At 32.7% G+C, this 14291-nt stretch overlaps 2 protein-coding genes across 3 annotated transcripts; one reads left to right on the top strand and one right to left on the bottom strand.

Moving 5' to 3' along the window:
- Positions 1 to 125: 125 nt before the first annotated feature.
- On the top strand, positions 126 to 1498 carry LOC107416548 (small ribosomal subunit protein cS23). The gene is made up of 2 exons (XM_025072673.3): positions 126 to 522; positions 881 to 1498. Exons 1-2 carry the CDS (start codon positions 232 to 234, stop codon positions 1160 to 1162), a joined length of 573 nt encoding a protein of 190 aa, XP_024928441.3. The 5' UTR covers positions 126 to 231; the 3' UTR covers positions 1163 to 1498.
- Positions 1499 to 1771: 273 nt separating this feature from the next.
- On the bottom strand, positions 1772 to 4063 carry LOC107416535 (uncharacterized). 2 transcript variants are annotated; one of them, XM_025072485.3, is made up of 5 exons: positions 3617 to 4063; positions 3427 to 3530; positions 3142 to 3313; positions 2876 to 3004; positions 1772 to 2772 (listed from the first exon to the last, which is right to left on the bottom strand). In XM_025072485.3, exons 1-5 carry the CDS (start codon positions 3797 to 3799, stop codon positions 2041 to 2043), a joined length of 1320 nt encoding a protein of 439 aa, XP_024928253.2. In that variant the 5' UTR covers positions 3800 to 4063; the 3' UTR covers positions 1772 to 2040. The 2 variants fall into 2 exon arrangements, with proteins under 2 accessions (XP_024928253.2, XP_015880523.2); XM_016025037.4 differs by having other exon boundaries at positions 1772 to 2769.
- Between the last annotated feature and the right edge of the window lie 10228 nt (positions 4064 to 14291).

Genomic DNA, 14291 nt, shown 5'->3' with positions numbered 1-14291 from the left:
GTGCACGTGCAAAAGGAAGTGGGCTTTATGTGAGTTGATCCAAAAATTTGTTGGGCCTGGGAGTGGCCTCAAAGTAATCAATACCCAATTGCGGAATCTTCCTTATCCACAGCCGTCTCTCGGTTAGGGAAACAAAACTGAGAACATAAAAGAAAGCTCTCTTTCTGCGTGTGTTCTGTGTCTGTGTCCGTGTGTGCATGTTAGATAAGGTGAGGTTGGGGGACGACATCGATGGCAATTCATCAGTTTCAAGCTGCGAATTGGAATGCGTCTTTCAGGCCTTCAACATCGCTTCCCCAAGCTCACTTTCAAAATCTCAAGCCTATCATTCACTCCTCCTCTTCGGTATTTGTGAAGCCAAGGACATCTTCCATTTTCACTGCTCGCTCAGGCTCTGAGTTCAAACTCCGCCACCCCTCCAGAAAGTTCCAACTCTCTGTTTCAGCCGCCGCCGAATCTGTAGTGGCTGAAGAGTACCCCGTCGATGATGTTACCTCCGGAACCCCTTCAGAAAATAAAGAGGTTCAACTCTCTCTCTCTCCCCTCTCTTTCATTTAAGTTGGTTTTTTCTTTATTTGAGCTGAAAATGGAATAATCCAAGGAATTGGGTTTGTCAATATAGATATGCTGAATTTTCTCAACTTCGCATTTTAGCAGACTGGCTTATTGCCTGGAAAAGTATGGAAATTTAGTTTCATTTCTTGGGAATCAACTTGCTGTTTGAAGAATACTGAATAGATATATTTATAGAATTAGATATATCTAATTAATGCCTTGATTTCCCACAATTTCTCAGTGACCAAAAAAATAATCAGTGATAAAGGCGATTCCTTTTCCTTAATTTTTTTTTTCTTTTTTTTTTTTTGGTTGATATTTGTAGAAGCTTGGAGTGGTTGTGAAGCCATTAAAGAAACCAAGGCTTGTATTGAAATTCATTTGGATGGAGAAGAATATCGGCATTGGACTTGACCAACTGATACCTGGTCATGGCACAATCCCTCTAAGTCCCTACTACTTCTGGCCCAGGAAAGATGCTTGGGAGGAGCTCAAGGTGCTCCTTGAAAGCAAGCCCTGGATATCTCAAAAGGAGATGATTATTCTTCTCAATCAGGCTACTGACATCATCAACTTGTGGCAGCAAAGTGGGGGCAATTTGACATAAGCAGCCATGTAGAAAATTTTGATTTTTCCTCGCTTTTTCATGGAGCTAGTATTTCAATTGTGTTCTATTTTGTATGAAACATGTCTTTTTTTTTTTTTTTTTTTGGGGTATATTTGTTTGATTATGTAGATTGCATATGTCAAGAGCTTGTTTACATAGAAAATTGCTTGTTTCTTGTTGATGCAATTTAACATTTTGGAGTTGGTTTAAACTGGTATGCCACTTAATCAACGATTCAAATTCCCTTTTGGGTTTGTAGTTGCATCATTATGTATAGTATACTCTGGTATTCATCCATTAGATTCTTATGAAAGTCAAACCATGAGTGTTAGACCATGTTATGTTGCAAACTGTATTTAAAAACTGCACTGTCTTATCTTGATGTGGTCATGCCTGAGTCTCTCCTCTCTCTCTCGGCTTTCATTTTCTTTTCAAATGATATATATATATATATATATATATTAATTTCTTCACCTTCTGGCTTTTAGCCTAAATTGTCATTTGAATGCATTGTTTTGAAACCCAATTTCTTTTTAGTGCTTGATCATTCAGAGCTGTTGTCCATGATCAAGCTCGGTTTCGGTGATATATGGAGACCAGATGGCGATAGTTCAATAAAAGTGAACCTTATATAGATGGTGCCAAGAATAAATCTAATACAATAGATTTCGAATACTAAATCTAAATACTGAAGTTTGTGTGTCAAAAATTTATGTGTAAAGAAATAAAGAAATCAAAACCATAATCCTTGAAACTATAGTAAATGTTAGGAAGAAAAGCTTTTCATATGTTAGGAAGAAAAGCTTTTTCTTCTCTAACATAGACTCATGTACTCCTCACTGATACCAGCTTCCCGTCTTTCCAGTGAAGGTTTTCCTTTAATTGGAATCAGCTTGAGATTTTTGTGAGATCCACCTTGGAGATTGGTATGGAAGCCTAATAATATCCACATCCGAGAGACCATCAACATTTCCTTTAAACACCATTTTACTATTGTTCGACGGCTCATTGTGGGAAACTATTTTTCTCTCTCTGGATATGTTGGTGGGATTGTTTAAACCCAAACTTAAAGCATATAGTTTCTTATCTATCTCTTGTTTTATTTTGTTCTCTGCCACCTTTTGGAGATGCGTTTTGTAGTTGTTATTTATCATGTCTTCACCTTCTGATCTGCTGAGATTGTCGATAGGATCAAGATGGATCTTATCAAAACCGAGTTTACTACCCCAGTGATCTGTCTCCATAGAAGCTTTAAAAGTGTCCATTTGAATTTGAGCTTTTCCAGAATTATCAAATTCTGATATGGTTCCTCCTTGATGATCAGAACCATTTTGATCATCTCGGTCCTGGGAATTGGATGTTGAGAGCTCGACAGCAGCTCTTGCAGCTGCTGCTGCATGTGCTGCTGATATGAACGCCTCTTGAGCTGCAGCTGCTACATCTTGGTACTTTTTCTTTCCTTTCATTGATTCAGAGAATTTGTCCTGCTGCTTTATGTTCTCAGGCAAATTAGAGGTTTCATTATCGAGCTCAGGTTCATTGAAATTAGAAGATGTAACAGGCGTTTGGTCCTTCTTCTTCTGATTCTTGGCCACATCTAACTTCTCCTGCTATCATTTGAGATAAGTTACTTTTCTGTTTAGAAATTACTATCTAAAAAGTGACCTTTTTTTTTTTTTTTTTTTTTTTTTTGGGTTAAGCTATGCAAATTACATTTTCTTTGGCAGTCGTCGGTGTATCTTCTTCTAACTGTAGAGTGATATCAGATTCAAAAGCGATTTCCTTTAAGACTTTCAATCTACTTTCCAAACTTGGCTGTCTTGTTGAAAGCCTTTGTATCATCTAGAGCACCCAAGAGAGACATAGTTATTGCGAGGAGATGGGCAGAAAAAGATGAAAGAGAAAAAAAAAAATAAATAAAAAAAATAAAGTAGAAAGCCGAAAAATTGGTTGTTTTTCTCCAAGTCCAATTTACGTACCTTAGGATTTACTCCACAATTGTTTCGTGATTCAACTGCACGAGCAACAAGTTCCTTACCAAATACTGACGTGAAAATCCCACGAATCTCTTGAAGCTCTGGGAGTTCTCCACACCTTGAAGCTGCAAAGATCAAACTTGATGTTGTCTCTTTCAATTCATCAGCACAATCTCTGCGTAAAAAACACATGCACCAATCACCATGCATGGGGAGATCAATAATCTCTATAATCAAAAGAGATGGAACCAGTTTTTCCTTCGGAAAATTACAACTTCAAATACTCACTTGTGCTTTTGGATGAGCTTGACTCTTTCTAGAAGGAGGTTGCAGTAATAGTCTATCATAACAAACACATCAAACATGTTCTGCTCCTTTATCACATGCTCAACCTGTTATAAGTTCCATACAACCTTAGCAAACAGACAGAGGGAGAGAAAAAGAGAGAGAGACGGTAACACAAAGGTCGCAAATTTACACGAAGGAGAGCGCGTTGTTGGTGACCAAGTTGTAGGAGTTCTTTGACATCAGAACGGGCATGAGAGCACCGGACTTGGCGTTGGTTCTTGAGGATAGCAACCCTGGAAATGGCAAGCTTAGCAAGGGCTTTGATTTTGGTCTTCGAGTCCCTGCCAAGCAAAGCATCCAGTTTTCTACCCATGTTTTGTCCCACTTCCTTCTGCTTCTGCTTCTCCTATGTTCTAACCACCAAAATAGGCTTTCATGAATATATATAAGAAGAATGACAGAGCTGTTTATATCAGTTTTCCTTTTTATGTATTACCAGTTGACTTGGCCATATAATATGAGATAGCATGAAGGGTGTCTGTGATAATACACTATCACAAACTCCTTAGGTTGAGCCACGTGTCATTCGTAGTTCACCGAAGTGGATGTGATGGGAAAGTAATGCATGCTAAAAGTTTGTCCTAGTAATATCAATATTTTTATGTGCTTTGAATGGGCCAAAGTCTGTTTTAGACGGCCTTCTTTATTTTTATTTTTATTTTTTTTTAACTTTTCTGGAAGAAACAATCTGGAAACTAGACGGTTTCTCAGGCAAGACCCAAAAGATGACCATACAATTTTGATATGGGCAAGTAAAATAACCAAGGAGGGTGATATACATATTGGTCAAAGACAAGTACATTACGCAACAAAGAAATCAAAATGGAGACTAGTCCCCAACATATAAGAAAAACAATATTCTGACACGAGAAACTCAAAAAATCAAACAAAGAAACTAAACCCAAAGTGTTTTATGTAACAGCTGTGTGTGGTGTGAATCACATATCAGTAACTAATTGGAATGTGACAACATAAGAATAATATACTTGTTACATGAGATAGTTTCCACATTCTTTCGCGGTGTGCAGTGACTATATTATAAAGAAAAGAAATGGAAACGCGGGAACTAACCTGGGCTTAAAAAGGGTGTTACATAGCTGGTAGTTAATCAACGTTTGAAAGAGTAAAACATAGGTGGACCACGTCCCCCTCTCTGGTGGGCACGTGGGCTGTGCTTATTTTCCCATTGGAGTAGAAACACCGTTGTCCTGTATTCTAATTTCTACATATATATCGTCTCCGTCTCCACAAAAGTCAAGTGTTGAATATGACCGCTCAGACTTCTATCTCCCTGGTTGAACATCTATCAAGAACATCAGACTAATGTTCTCATTTCTTATACACTATTTTCTCCTACATTATACATAGATGATATGAATGTATAACAATTATTATCAAAATCTCTTTTCAAAGTTTATATTTAGTGGTGGAATTTTATTTGCTGGTTGAATTGCTCATGGTGGAAAAGTAAAAAATAAGCTCTTTGGAAATTCAAATTTGGCACTTTCTTTTGTAAGTGAAATAACCACTCAATACATTTTAGGAAAGATGATGTCAGCATAAACGTGTAGTGATTAGTCAAGGTTTATCTTAGTAATTAACTGATTTACAGAGTAACCACAAGAAAACATAAAAAGATGATTTGATGGATTGATTCGATAGGAGATTATATATATAAAAATAAAATAAAATAAATAGTAACCGGCAAAGAACTTATAAGGCCTTTAGGAAACAATATATTTGTTTTGTTCTTTTAATTTTTATTTTTTAGCTAATAAGTTTGTTTGTGAAAGTTAATTTGCCCCATATGAATCGCTTAATTTGCGCCACTCTCTTTTACCTTGCACAAGGTTAGTTTGCCTTCTGTTCAAAGGGACACTCTCCCCCACCTCTGCTCCCCACTTTGGAATAACTCATATGTTTGGCCAATAATGGTTAAATCTGATTTTGATACAACAGAAAATTGTTAGGAAACGTGTAGTTTCTAAGAGTAGAGAATTATTTCTTAGTTCATGGCTAATTTTTATTTGTACCCCTTTATTTGCTTCATTGAACACAATTTTCTAATGATTTGACTTGACTGTTTTGTGTTCATTATTGGGGAAAAATAAAAGCAATTAAGCAGTGTCAAAACTTTCTTACTGATCCATGTTTTATTTTTATAAGCAACAGCGATATGATAAGCTTCTGATTCTACACACGTTTTTTCGAACATTCTTTTGAGTTTTTGGAAAAACACAGAGAAATCTTCTTGAGTTCTTTACGTGAAAAACAGAAAGAAAAATTACAGAAATTTTTTATCATAGTGGTAAAGTTAACATAATCTAAAAGTTCGAAGAGAAAAGCTTCTGAAATGCTAGATTTGAAAACTTTTGCAGCCATTGTATTTTAGAAAACGATCGTCAGACCATTGTATTCTAGGAAACGACCGTCAGAAAATATCTGCACCGGTGGAGCGGAAATCGTCTTAAGGAGACTATGGTAGGGAAATCATATTAAGTAGATTATGGTACCATACAGACCTCGGTTAGACTTTTATAAAATAAATCAATTAAAAAAATACAGATTCTAAATATTTTAATTATTTTATGTAATTTTATTTATTTATATTAATATTTCCACATGTATCTACGTATATATATATATATTCATACATTGTTTCCAACGAGATAAACAGTCTGTAAACTCAGAATGTAGTATGAGAAGCTATACAGAGCATCTAAGCTATAATGGTTGTGACTGTTAGAACAGGCATTTATATTATAATTCTCCTTGTCCTCCCATAGTATCTATCTGAACTTGAGATTAGAGATGCTCTATTGTGTCACATTTGCCAACATATAATACTAGCTATGTTGCTCTGTTAGCCAAAACCACTCTGCAAACAGCTAAAACTTTCGAGGCTGACCTATAATAAGGTCTCCATCCAGCGCATGAAGTACATGTAGAAAAAGTTTTTCATGATCTTTGCAGATGCTTCAGCTTGGGAACCATAACATAACTAATAACATCTCCTCCACCACCCTCTTGCATAATCTACTGTTATCTTATGATCTTTATCTGCAATTTCAGTGCTCAATAATAAATTGTTAATGCAAGAAAAAAAAAAAAATTATGAGGATGCCCTGTAAATTCACTATCTTTATGGTGTTCTGTGCGACATTTTTTCTGAAATTTCTTATTATACCTAAATCTATCGAATCTATTTGTGACACACTTATTTCAGTAAAAGTTTATAGTCCCTTGTAAAGAAATAATCACCACAAATCAAACCAGAGGAATATGATGTCCAACAGGCAGCTAGCAGCACCATCCAAATAAACAGCAATTCCATTTAGGTCCTACCATGTGCATGTTCTGAACAAGCTCTCCACCACAACATTGCAAATCTGAGCAGCCGTTGTAATTGGCGATTCTTACCATTTGCTTATTTCAATTTTCTATATCGATAGTAATAATAATTAGAAAAAAAAAAAAAGATTTTATCATTTGCAAATATTACCTGGCTATGTACCTTGGAACTGAAATGATCACTGCTGATGGTCATATATCCCCAGAGAGAGATCTAATTTATGCTTTTGTCAACTGTTCTATACACCCTTCAATTGCATACTTCAAATAATCAATACTACGTTGTGCTTTAAACGTCAACAATTTTGTACCAAAATAACCTATTTCAGCATAAAAACAAACACTGTTCAAACAAGATAATAGTGTTTCCCATACAAGCAAAACAGAATGGAACAATTTGATTTGATTCACAAATGTAAACACTGAACGAAAAAATAATGACAAGTTAGTTAGTCATGTTGAAAGAACAAATCCATGTTAAAAATCAGCTGATTCAGATATTGTTATGTTCAAGGCCAATGATGTCATGCTACTTTCGAAACATAGTTGGAAGTACAACTAATACATAACATAATTGCAGTACTTAATACAGACTCGCACAAGCTTATTCAATTTATAGAAGTGCGACCAACTATATTTGGTATTCTGAATTTACCAAAAATAAAAATAAAAAAGATGGTATTCTGAAATTTTCATACAGATCAGGCTTAAAACTATTTCACATATCAAACGAGAAACTCAAAAAATAAAAACGAACCAACTAACAGCTATGTGTAGCGTGCCACATATCAATAACTAATTGGAACGTGACAACATAAGAATAATATACTTGTTACATGAGATAATTTCCAGATTCTTTCGCAGTGTGCAGTGACTATATTATAAAGATAAGAAATGGAAACGCGGGAACTAACTTGGTCTTAAAAATGGTGTTATACAATTGGTAATAATCAACGTTTGAAAAAGTAAAACACAGAAGAACCATGTCCCTCTCTGATTGGTATTTCGGCTGTGCTTATTTTCCCATTGGAACAGAAGCACCGTTGTCCTGTATATATATATATATATATATATATCAGTTTCCGTCTCCACAAAAGTCATGGTGTTGAGTATGACCGCTCAGACTTCTATCTCCCTGGTCAACATCTATCAAGAACGTCAACATCAGACTAATGTTCTCATTTCTTATACAACCCTTTTTTTTCCCTACATTATACATATATGATATGAATATACAACAATTATTATCAAAATCTCTTTTCAAAGTTTATATCTAGTGGTGGTATTTTATTTGCTGGTTGAATTGCTCATGGTGGAAAAGTAAAAATTAAGCCCTTCGCAAATTCTTTTTTTTTTTTTTTTTTTTGGGGTCATAATTGGAAATTCCCATTTGGCACTTTTGTTTTAAGTGAAATAACCACTCAATACATTTTAGGAAAGATGATCTCAGCATGAACTTGTAGTGATTAGACTAGGTTAATCTTAGTAATTAACTGATTTACAGAGTAACCTCGAGAAAACATAAAAAGATGATTTGATGTATTGATTGGGTAGGAGATTGATATGGCATAAAAGAAATAGTACTATGTATTGGAAAAAAAAAAAAAAATTTGATAACCGGCAAAGAACTTATCAGGCCCTTAGGAAACAATATATTTGTTTTTTCTTCTAATCTTTATTTTTTAGCTAATAAGTTTGTTTATGAAACAATATATTTGTTTTTTCTTCTAATCTTTATTTTTTAGCTAATAAGTTTGTTTATGAAACAATATATTTGTTTTTTCTTCTAATCTTTATTTTTTAGCTAATAAGTTTGTTTATGAAAGTCAATTTGCCCATAGTTTGCCTTCTATTCAAAGAGACACTCTCCCCCACATCTCCTCCCCACTTTGGAATAACTCATATGTTTGGCCAATAATACTTAAATCTGATTTTGATACAACAGAAATTGTTATGAAACGTGTAGTTTCTAAGACCAGAGAATTATTTCTTAGTTCATGGCTAATTTTTTATTTCTTCATTGAACACAATTTTCTCTGATGATTTGGTTGACTCTTTGTGCTCATTAATTGGGAAAAAGAAAAGCAATAAAACAGTTTCAAAGTTTCTGACTGATCAATGTTTGATTTTTATAAGCAACAGCGATATGATAAGCTTCTGATTGTGATTGGATAGAGAGAAAGGTAATACATATAGAAATTTTCTGATTAATAGTTCAAAATGCACCCTTGCCCGGTGCTTTCTTGATTTCGTATTGTGTAGCCTGTCTATCTTTTTTACCATCTGATTGCTTTCAATTTTTGTATTCCCACTTTCACCAACATCCACAAAAAGCAAACACAATGCCTCTTGTTTCTTAATAAATTTGACACCACCCATATTTCATCATTCTAGCCCCCTTTACACCCATTGACCACCATGAAACGAATTCGTTGTTTTGTCAAATGGAGAATTCATAGATGGACTTGCCAATTACTTATGCTCATAACTGTAATCCTATATGTATTTATATATATATATATATATATATATTAAATAGTCTGTAAACTCAGAATGTAGTATGAGAAGAAGCTATACAGAGCATAACAGCTATAATGGTTATGACTGTCAGAACAGGCATTTATATTTTAGTTCTCCTAGTCCTCCCATAATATCTATCTGAACTTGAGCTTTAAGATGCTCGATTGTGTCACATTTGCCAGCATATAATGCTCTAGCTATATTGATCTGTTAGCCAAAACCACTCAGCAAACAACTAAAACTTTCGAGGCTAACCTATACTAAGGTCTCCATCCAGCGCATGAAGTACATGTAGAAAAGTTTTTCATGATCTTTGCAGATGCTTCAGCTTGGGAACCATAACATAACTAATAACATCTCCTCCACCACCCTCTTGCATAATCTACTGTTATCTTGTGATCTTTATCTTCAATTCCAGTGCTCAATAAGAAATTGTTAATGCAAGAAAAAAAAAAAAAATTATGAAGATGCTCTGTAAATTCACTATCTATATGGTGTTCTGTGCTACATTTTTTCTGAAATTTCTTATTATACCTAAATCTATCAAATCCATTTTTGACGCACTTATTTCAGTAAAAGTTAATAGTCCCTTGTAAAGCAATAATCACCACAAATCAAACCAGAGGAATATGATGTCCAACAGGGCATCTAGCAGCACCATCCATATTAAACAGCAATTCCATTTAGGTCCTACCATGTGCATGTTCTGAACAAGCTCTCCACCAAAACATTGCAAATCTAGGCAGCCATTGTAATTGGCGATTTTCACCACCATTTGCTTATTTCAATTTCTATATAGATAATAATAATAATAATAATAATTAGAAAAAAAAAGATTTTATTATTTGCAAATATTACCTGGCTATGAACCTTGGAATTGAAATGATTACTGCTGATGTTCATATACCCCCAGAGAGAGAGATCTAATTTATGCTTTTTTTAAGTGTTCTATACGCCCTTCGATTGCACACTTCAAATAATCAATACTACGTTGTGCTCTAAACTTCAACAAAATTTTGTAACAAAATAATCTATTTCAGCATATTTAAAAAAAAAAAAAAAAAAAACACTGTTCAAACAATATAATAGTGTTTCCCATACAAGCAAAACAGAATGGAATAATTTGATTTGATTCACAAATATAAACACAGAAAGAACAAATAATGACAATTTAGTTAGTCATGTTGAAAGAACAAATCCATGTTAAAAATCAACGGATTGTTATGTTCAAGGCCAATGATATCATGCTACTTTCGAAACATAGTTGGAAGTACAACTAACACATAACATAATTGCAGTACTTAATACAGACTCGCACAAGCTTATTCAATTTATAGAACTGCGACCAACTAAAGCTGGTATTCTGAATTTACCAAAAATAAAAAATAAAAAAGATGGTATTCTGAAATTTTCATACAGATCAGGCTTAAGACTATCTCACATATTAAACTCTCTAGGTTCAACCAAAACGTGAACCAAATTAAATTAAAAAATAGATTAAATACAGGGTGACACCTCAACCGCAAATAATGCCTGCAACCTTAATTATTATTATTATTATTATCATCATTATTTTTTTTCTTAAATTATTTTAACTTCTTCTTTTTTTTAAAAAAAAAATTTTATTCCCAAACTGCTCTCGATTCAATATGGTGGATGCTCTCAAGGACCTTAAAAGTTTTGGCTTGGCGACCATGGATGAAAACAGAGACAAAGGAAGATTTTATCAGGTCTATCCAAGGTTCAAGGCTTCAGCAAAATCATTTTGTCACTCATCCACCAGAATGAACGGATAAGCAGATTGTACCGGGTAACAAACAGTACAAAATAAGAGAAAAAAAAAAGTTATAATAAATTAAAAATGGGGGGGAAAAAAAGAGTCATTAGTAGTATTTGAAAAGGCTATCATCGGTTCTGCCAGTTAAGAGTAAAACTAGTGGGAAGTTGGTTTGTTCAGAAGTAAAACCTTCATGTGTCACTCAAAACTTATTAAAAGCACCTTCCAAATTAATATCTTTCACACCTCATTGCTAAGTTTATTTTATAGTGCTTCCATGCGGCTGCCGGAGAAAAACAATTAAAGGACAACAATATATATATATATATATATATATATATATATGTATAAGACAAAATTTAGAAGACACTACTCTGCTAGAAGGTCCTTAATATTTATAATAAAAAGAGAAAGATGCATTTAGATCCCGTTGCATGGCTTAATACACGTTAGAGTTAACACTATCAATTTAAAATTCATCACCAAGATCCTTTGGAAATAACTACCATCCAAAAACTAACATTTTGACTCATTTGACATATGAAATACCACTTTTACCCTTTCATTCAGCCATCTACAAATTTCAAAATGTAATTTTTTTTTCTTTTTTTCTTTTTGGTTCATCAAAATGTAAAATTTACTAGTTTATCGTTTAAAGCTCTGATAATCGCTTAAATTCATTTTTTTTTTCAGTTTCTAGCTAAAAACAGGGGTTTCATTGAACCAAAAAGGATGACTACAAAATTAGTCAAGACCCAGGAGGCTTTCATCGGTGCACACTCCTGAGTCATTCCACCCAAAAGGGAGGAAGACAACCAATCCAGGAGAAGGACCGAGTACAAGATGGGTTGTCCCCCACTTAAATTCATTTTTTTTCAGTTGAGTGCATTAAAAATGCCCATAAATCCAATTTTTTTTTTTTTGTTTTTTTACCAATAAATAAACAATAGCCAACAAGTGTTTGATTCAACCCGCATTTTGATGGGAAAATATCCCAAAATAAAAAACAAAAACCTTTTTTAAAAGGACAAAAGAATCTAAGTATTTATTGAACAACCCAAAAGTTGAAGAAAAGAGAAAAAGGACAATATAAAAATAAATAACAACAATAACGAAACCCTCTATCCTAAAAATAAGTAATTATACAAAATATACATAGTCCGTGCATATGGTCTCGCTCTCCTTGGTCACTTGCATCTGGTTTGACTCTATTTGCATGCCACTTTACCAGAGGACTGAAAAGTGACAAGGCTATGCTGCGAATGAATTTCAAATAATGTTAGTCATTTGCATATAATTAAAGGTGATAATATGGATTATGATATGATAATACAATTCAAAAGCAACAGTAAAGCAGTAGATTTGAATTTAGTATAAACATATTCGGATCAATTCTGATTATTAATAATATCATTTTTTGAATTGACATGTTTAATTTAAAATTAAATTGAATTGATTCATTTAAATAAGTTTGTCAATTAATGTATCAATTAAATCTAATATAATTATAACTTTTTTTAAATTAAAATTTTAAAATATTAAATTTACCATTAAAAAATTTTAATTAATAAATTTTCATGACTAAATTATCAACTTATTTAAAATTGTATTATTAATCCACCAATTAAAAAAATGAAGAAATAAAATAATCAAAATAATATGTATTATATTTTAATAAATGTATGAATTCCTGAGCACCAAAAAAATAAAAATTAATATGTCTAAAATTAGTAGAGACGCAGAAAATTAAAAATGTGATTATTAAAGTCTTTTTGTAGTATTTTTAAAAGAACAGTATTAAGTTTATTTATATATATATTTAGCTATTATATGAGATTGTTGTATAATCATATATTATATTAATGTAAATGTATAAGTATAATCATATAGTTTTACATATATATTTTAATTTATGATTAATTAGTAATTAAATTATTTTTATTTTATTTAAAATAATTCATTTAACTAATCGATCCATTTTGCATGAATAGGTTGTGTTAAGCCAAAAATAAATATATTATATGAATCTGATCAAATTACCTGTTTATCAGATAAATCATATTAGGGTTAACATTTATGCCGTAATTAGTAAATGAATCACGTTCAAATTTATACAATTTCAATACAATTAATAAGCAGCAGATTGATTCCAATTAGGAATAAAATTGTCACACCCACGTACAATAGACAATAAATTGGTAAAAAAACAATATATATATATATATAGATATATAGATATAAAGATATAATTTACACATAATAGGCAATAATTCAAGCAAAGAAAAAATGGGCAATAAGACAAACAACCGTTTTACAATAAAATAAAATAAAATAATAATAATAGTACAAACAACCGTACTAGTAAACCTAACCATTTCAATGACAAATAAAATCATTTACCAAAATCAGAGATAACAATATTTTAATAGAATTGAAGTTTGTCTTTTTTCGGGTGTGATTTTTAATGTGATCAAATTCGTAATTTTCTAACGTCATCAGGGGACAAATGATGGAGGAGTAAACAGCAAAATACTTTCACATCCATCACTGCACTGCAACTTCAAGGTGAGATAAATTCAGGCGGTGCTCAAATAGTGTGTTTTAACAAATTTTATAACGTACGGTAAAAATTGTAATTAAAAATTAAAATATATTTTAAAATATAGCGTACGATAAATTCAGGTGGTGCTCAAATAGTTGATAATGTTTTTTTATTTGTAATGGTGTTGCCTCTAATATTTGTTTGGTGAATGAGATTTTCCTATTGTATGGTTCTTTGTCTAGCCAATTGGACAATTTTTAGAAATCCTTTATTTATTTTGGGAAGTATATTACTACTGCCCGGTAATTGTCCATTTTATCAACGATTAGTATTAGATATAGATCCCTTCCTTTTACTTACCTTGGGGTCCCTTTGTTCAAAGGTAGGCCTTTTAATACTTGTCTCCGCTCTATTGCAGACGAGATTTTTGCTCAATTTGATAACTTGAAAGGCCGTTCCTTGTCTTTTGCGGGTCGTGCTTGTTTGATAAATTTTGTTATTACTTTGATTTTTGTCCATTCTTTTATAGTTTATAAATGGCCTATTGATTTGTTTAAGCATTTGAACCAAGCTATTAGAAATTTTCTTTGGATTTGTTCTATCTCTTCAAAAAAG

Source organism: Ziziphus jujuba, chromosome 4, assembly GCF_031755915.1.
Source record: "Ziziphus jujuba cultivar Dongzao chromosome 4, ASM3175591v1".
NCBI lineage: Eukaryota > Viridiplantae > Streptophyta > Magnoliopsida > Rosales > Rhamnaceae > Ziziphus > Ziziphus jujuba.
The sequence above is the reverse complement of the archived record's forward strand: the minus strand, read 5'-3'. Positions and strand labels throughout refer to the sequence as shown.

Excerpts from the sequence above, each read along its gene's own strand:
- LOC107416548 (XM_025072673.3), top strand. The coding sequence starts at position 232 with ATGGCAATTCATCAGTTTCAAGCTGCGAATTGGAATGCGTCTTTCAGG. Across the intron at positions 523-880 it reads CCCCTTCAGAAAATAAAGAG|AAGCTTGGAGTGGTTGTGAA; the intron begins GTTCAACTCTCT and ends TGATATTTGTAG.
- LOC107416535 (XM_025072485.3), bottom strand. The coding sequence starts at position 3,799 with ATGGGTAGAAAACTGGATGCTTTGCTTGGCAGGGACTCGAAGACCAAA. Across the intron at positions 3,314-3,426 it reads AAGCTCATCCAAAAGCACAA|AGATTGTGCTGATGAATTGA; the intron begins GTGAGTATTTGA and ends TTTTTTACGCAG. Across the intron at positions 2,773-2,875 it reads CGACGACTGCCAAAGAAAAT|CAGGAGAAGTTAGATGTGGC; the intron begins GTAATTTGCATA and ends CTCAAATGATAG.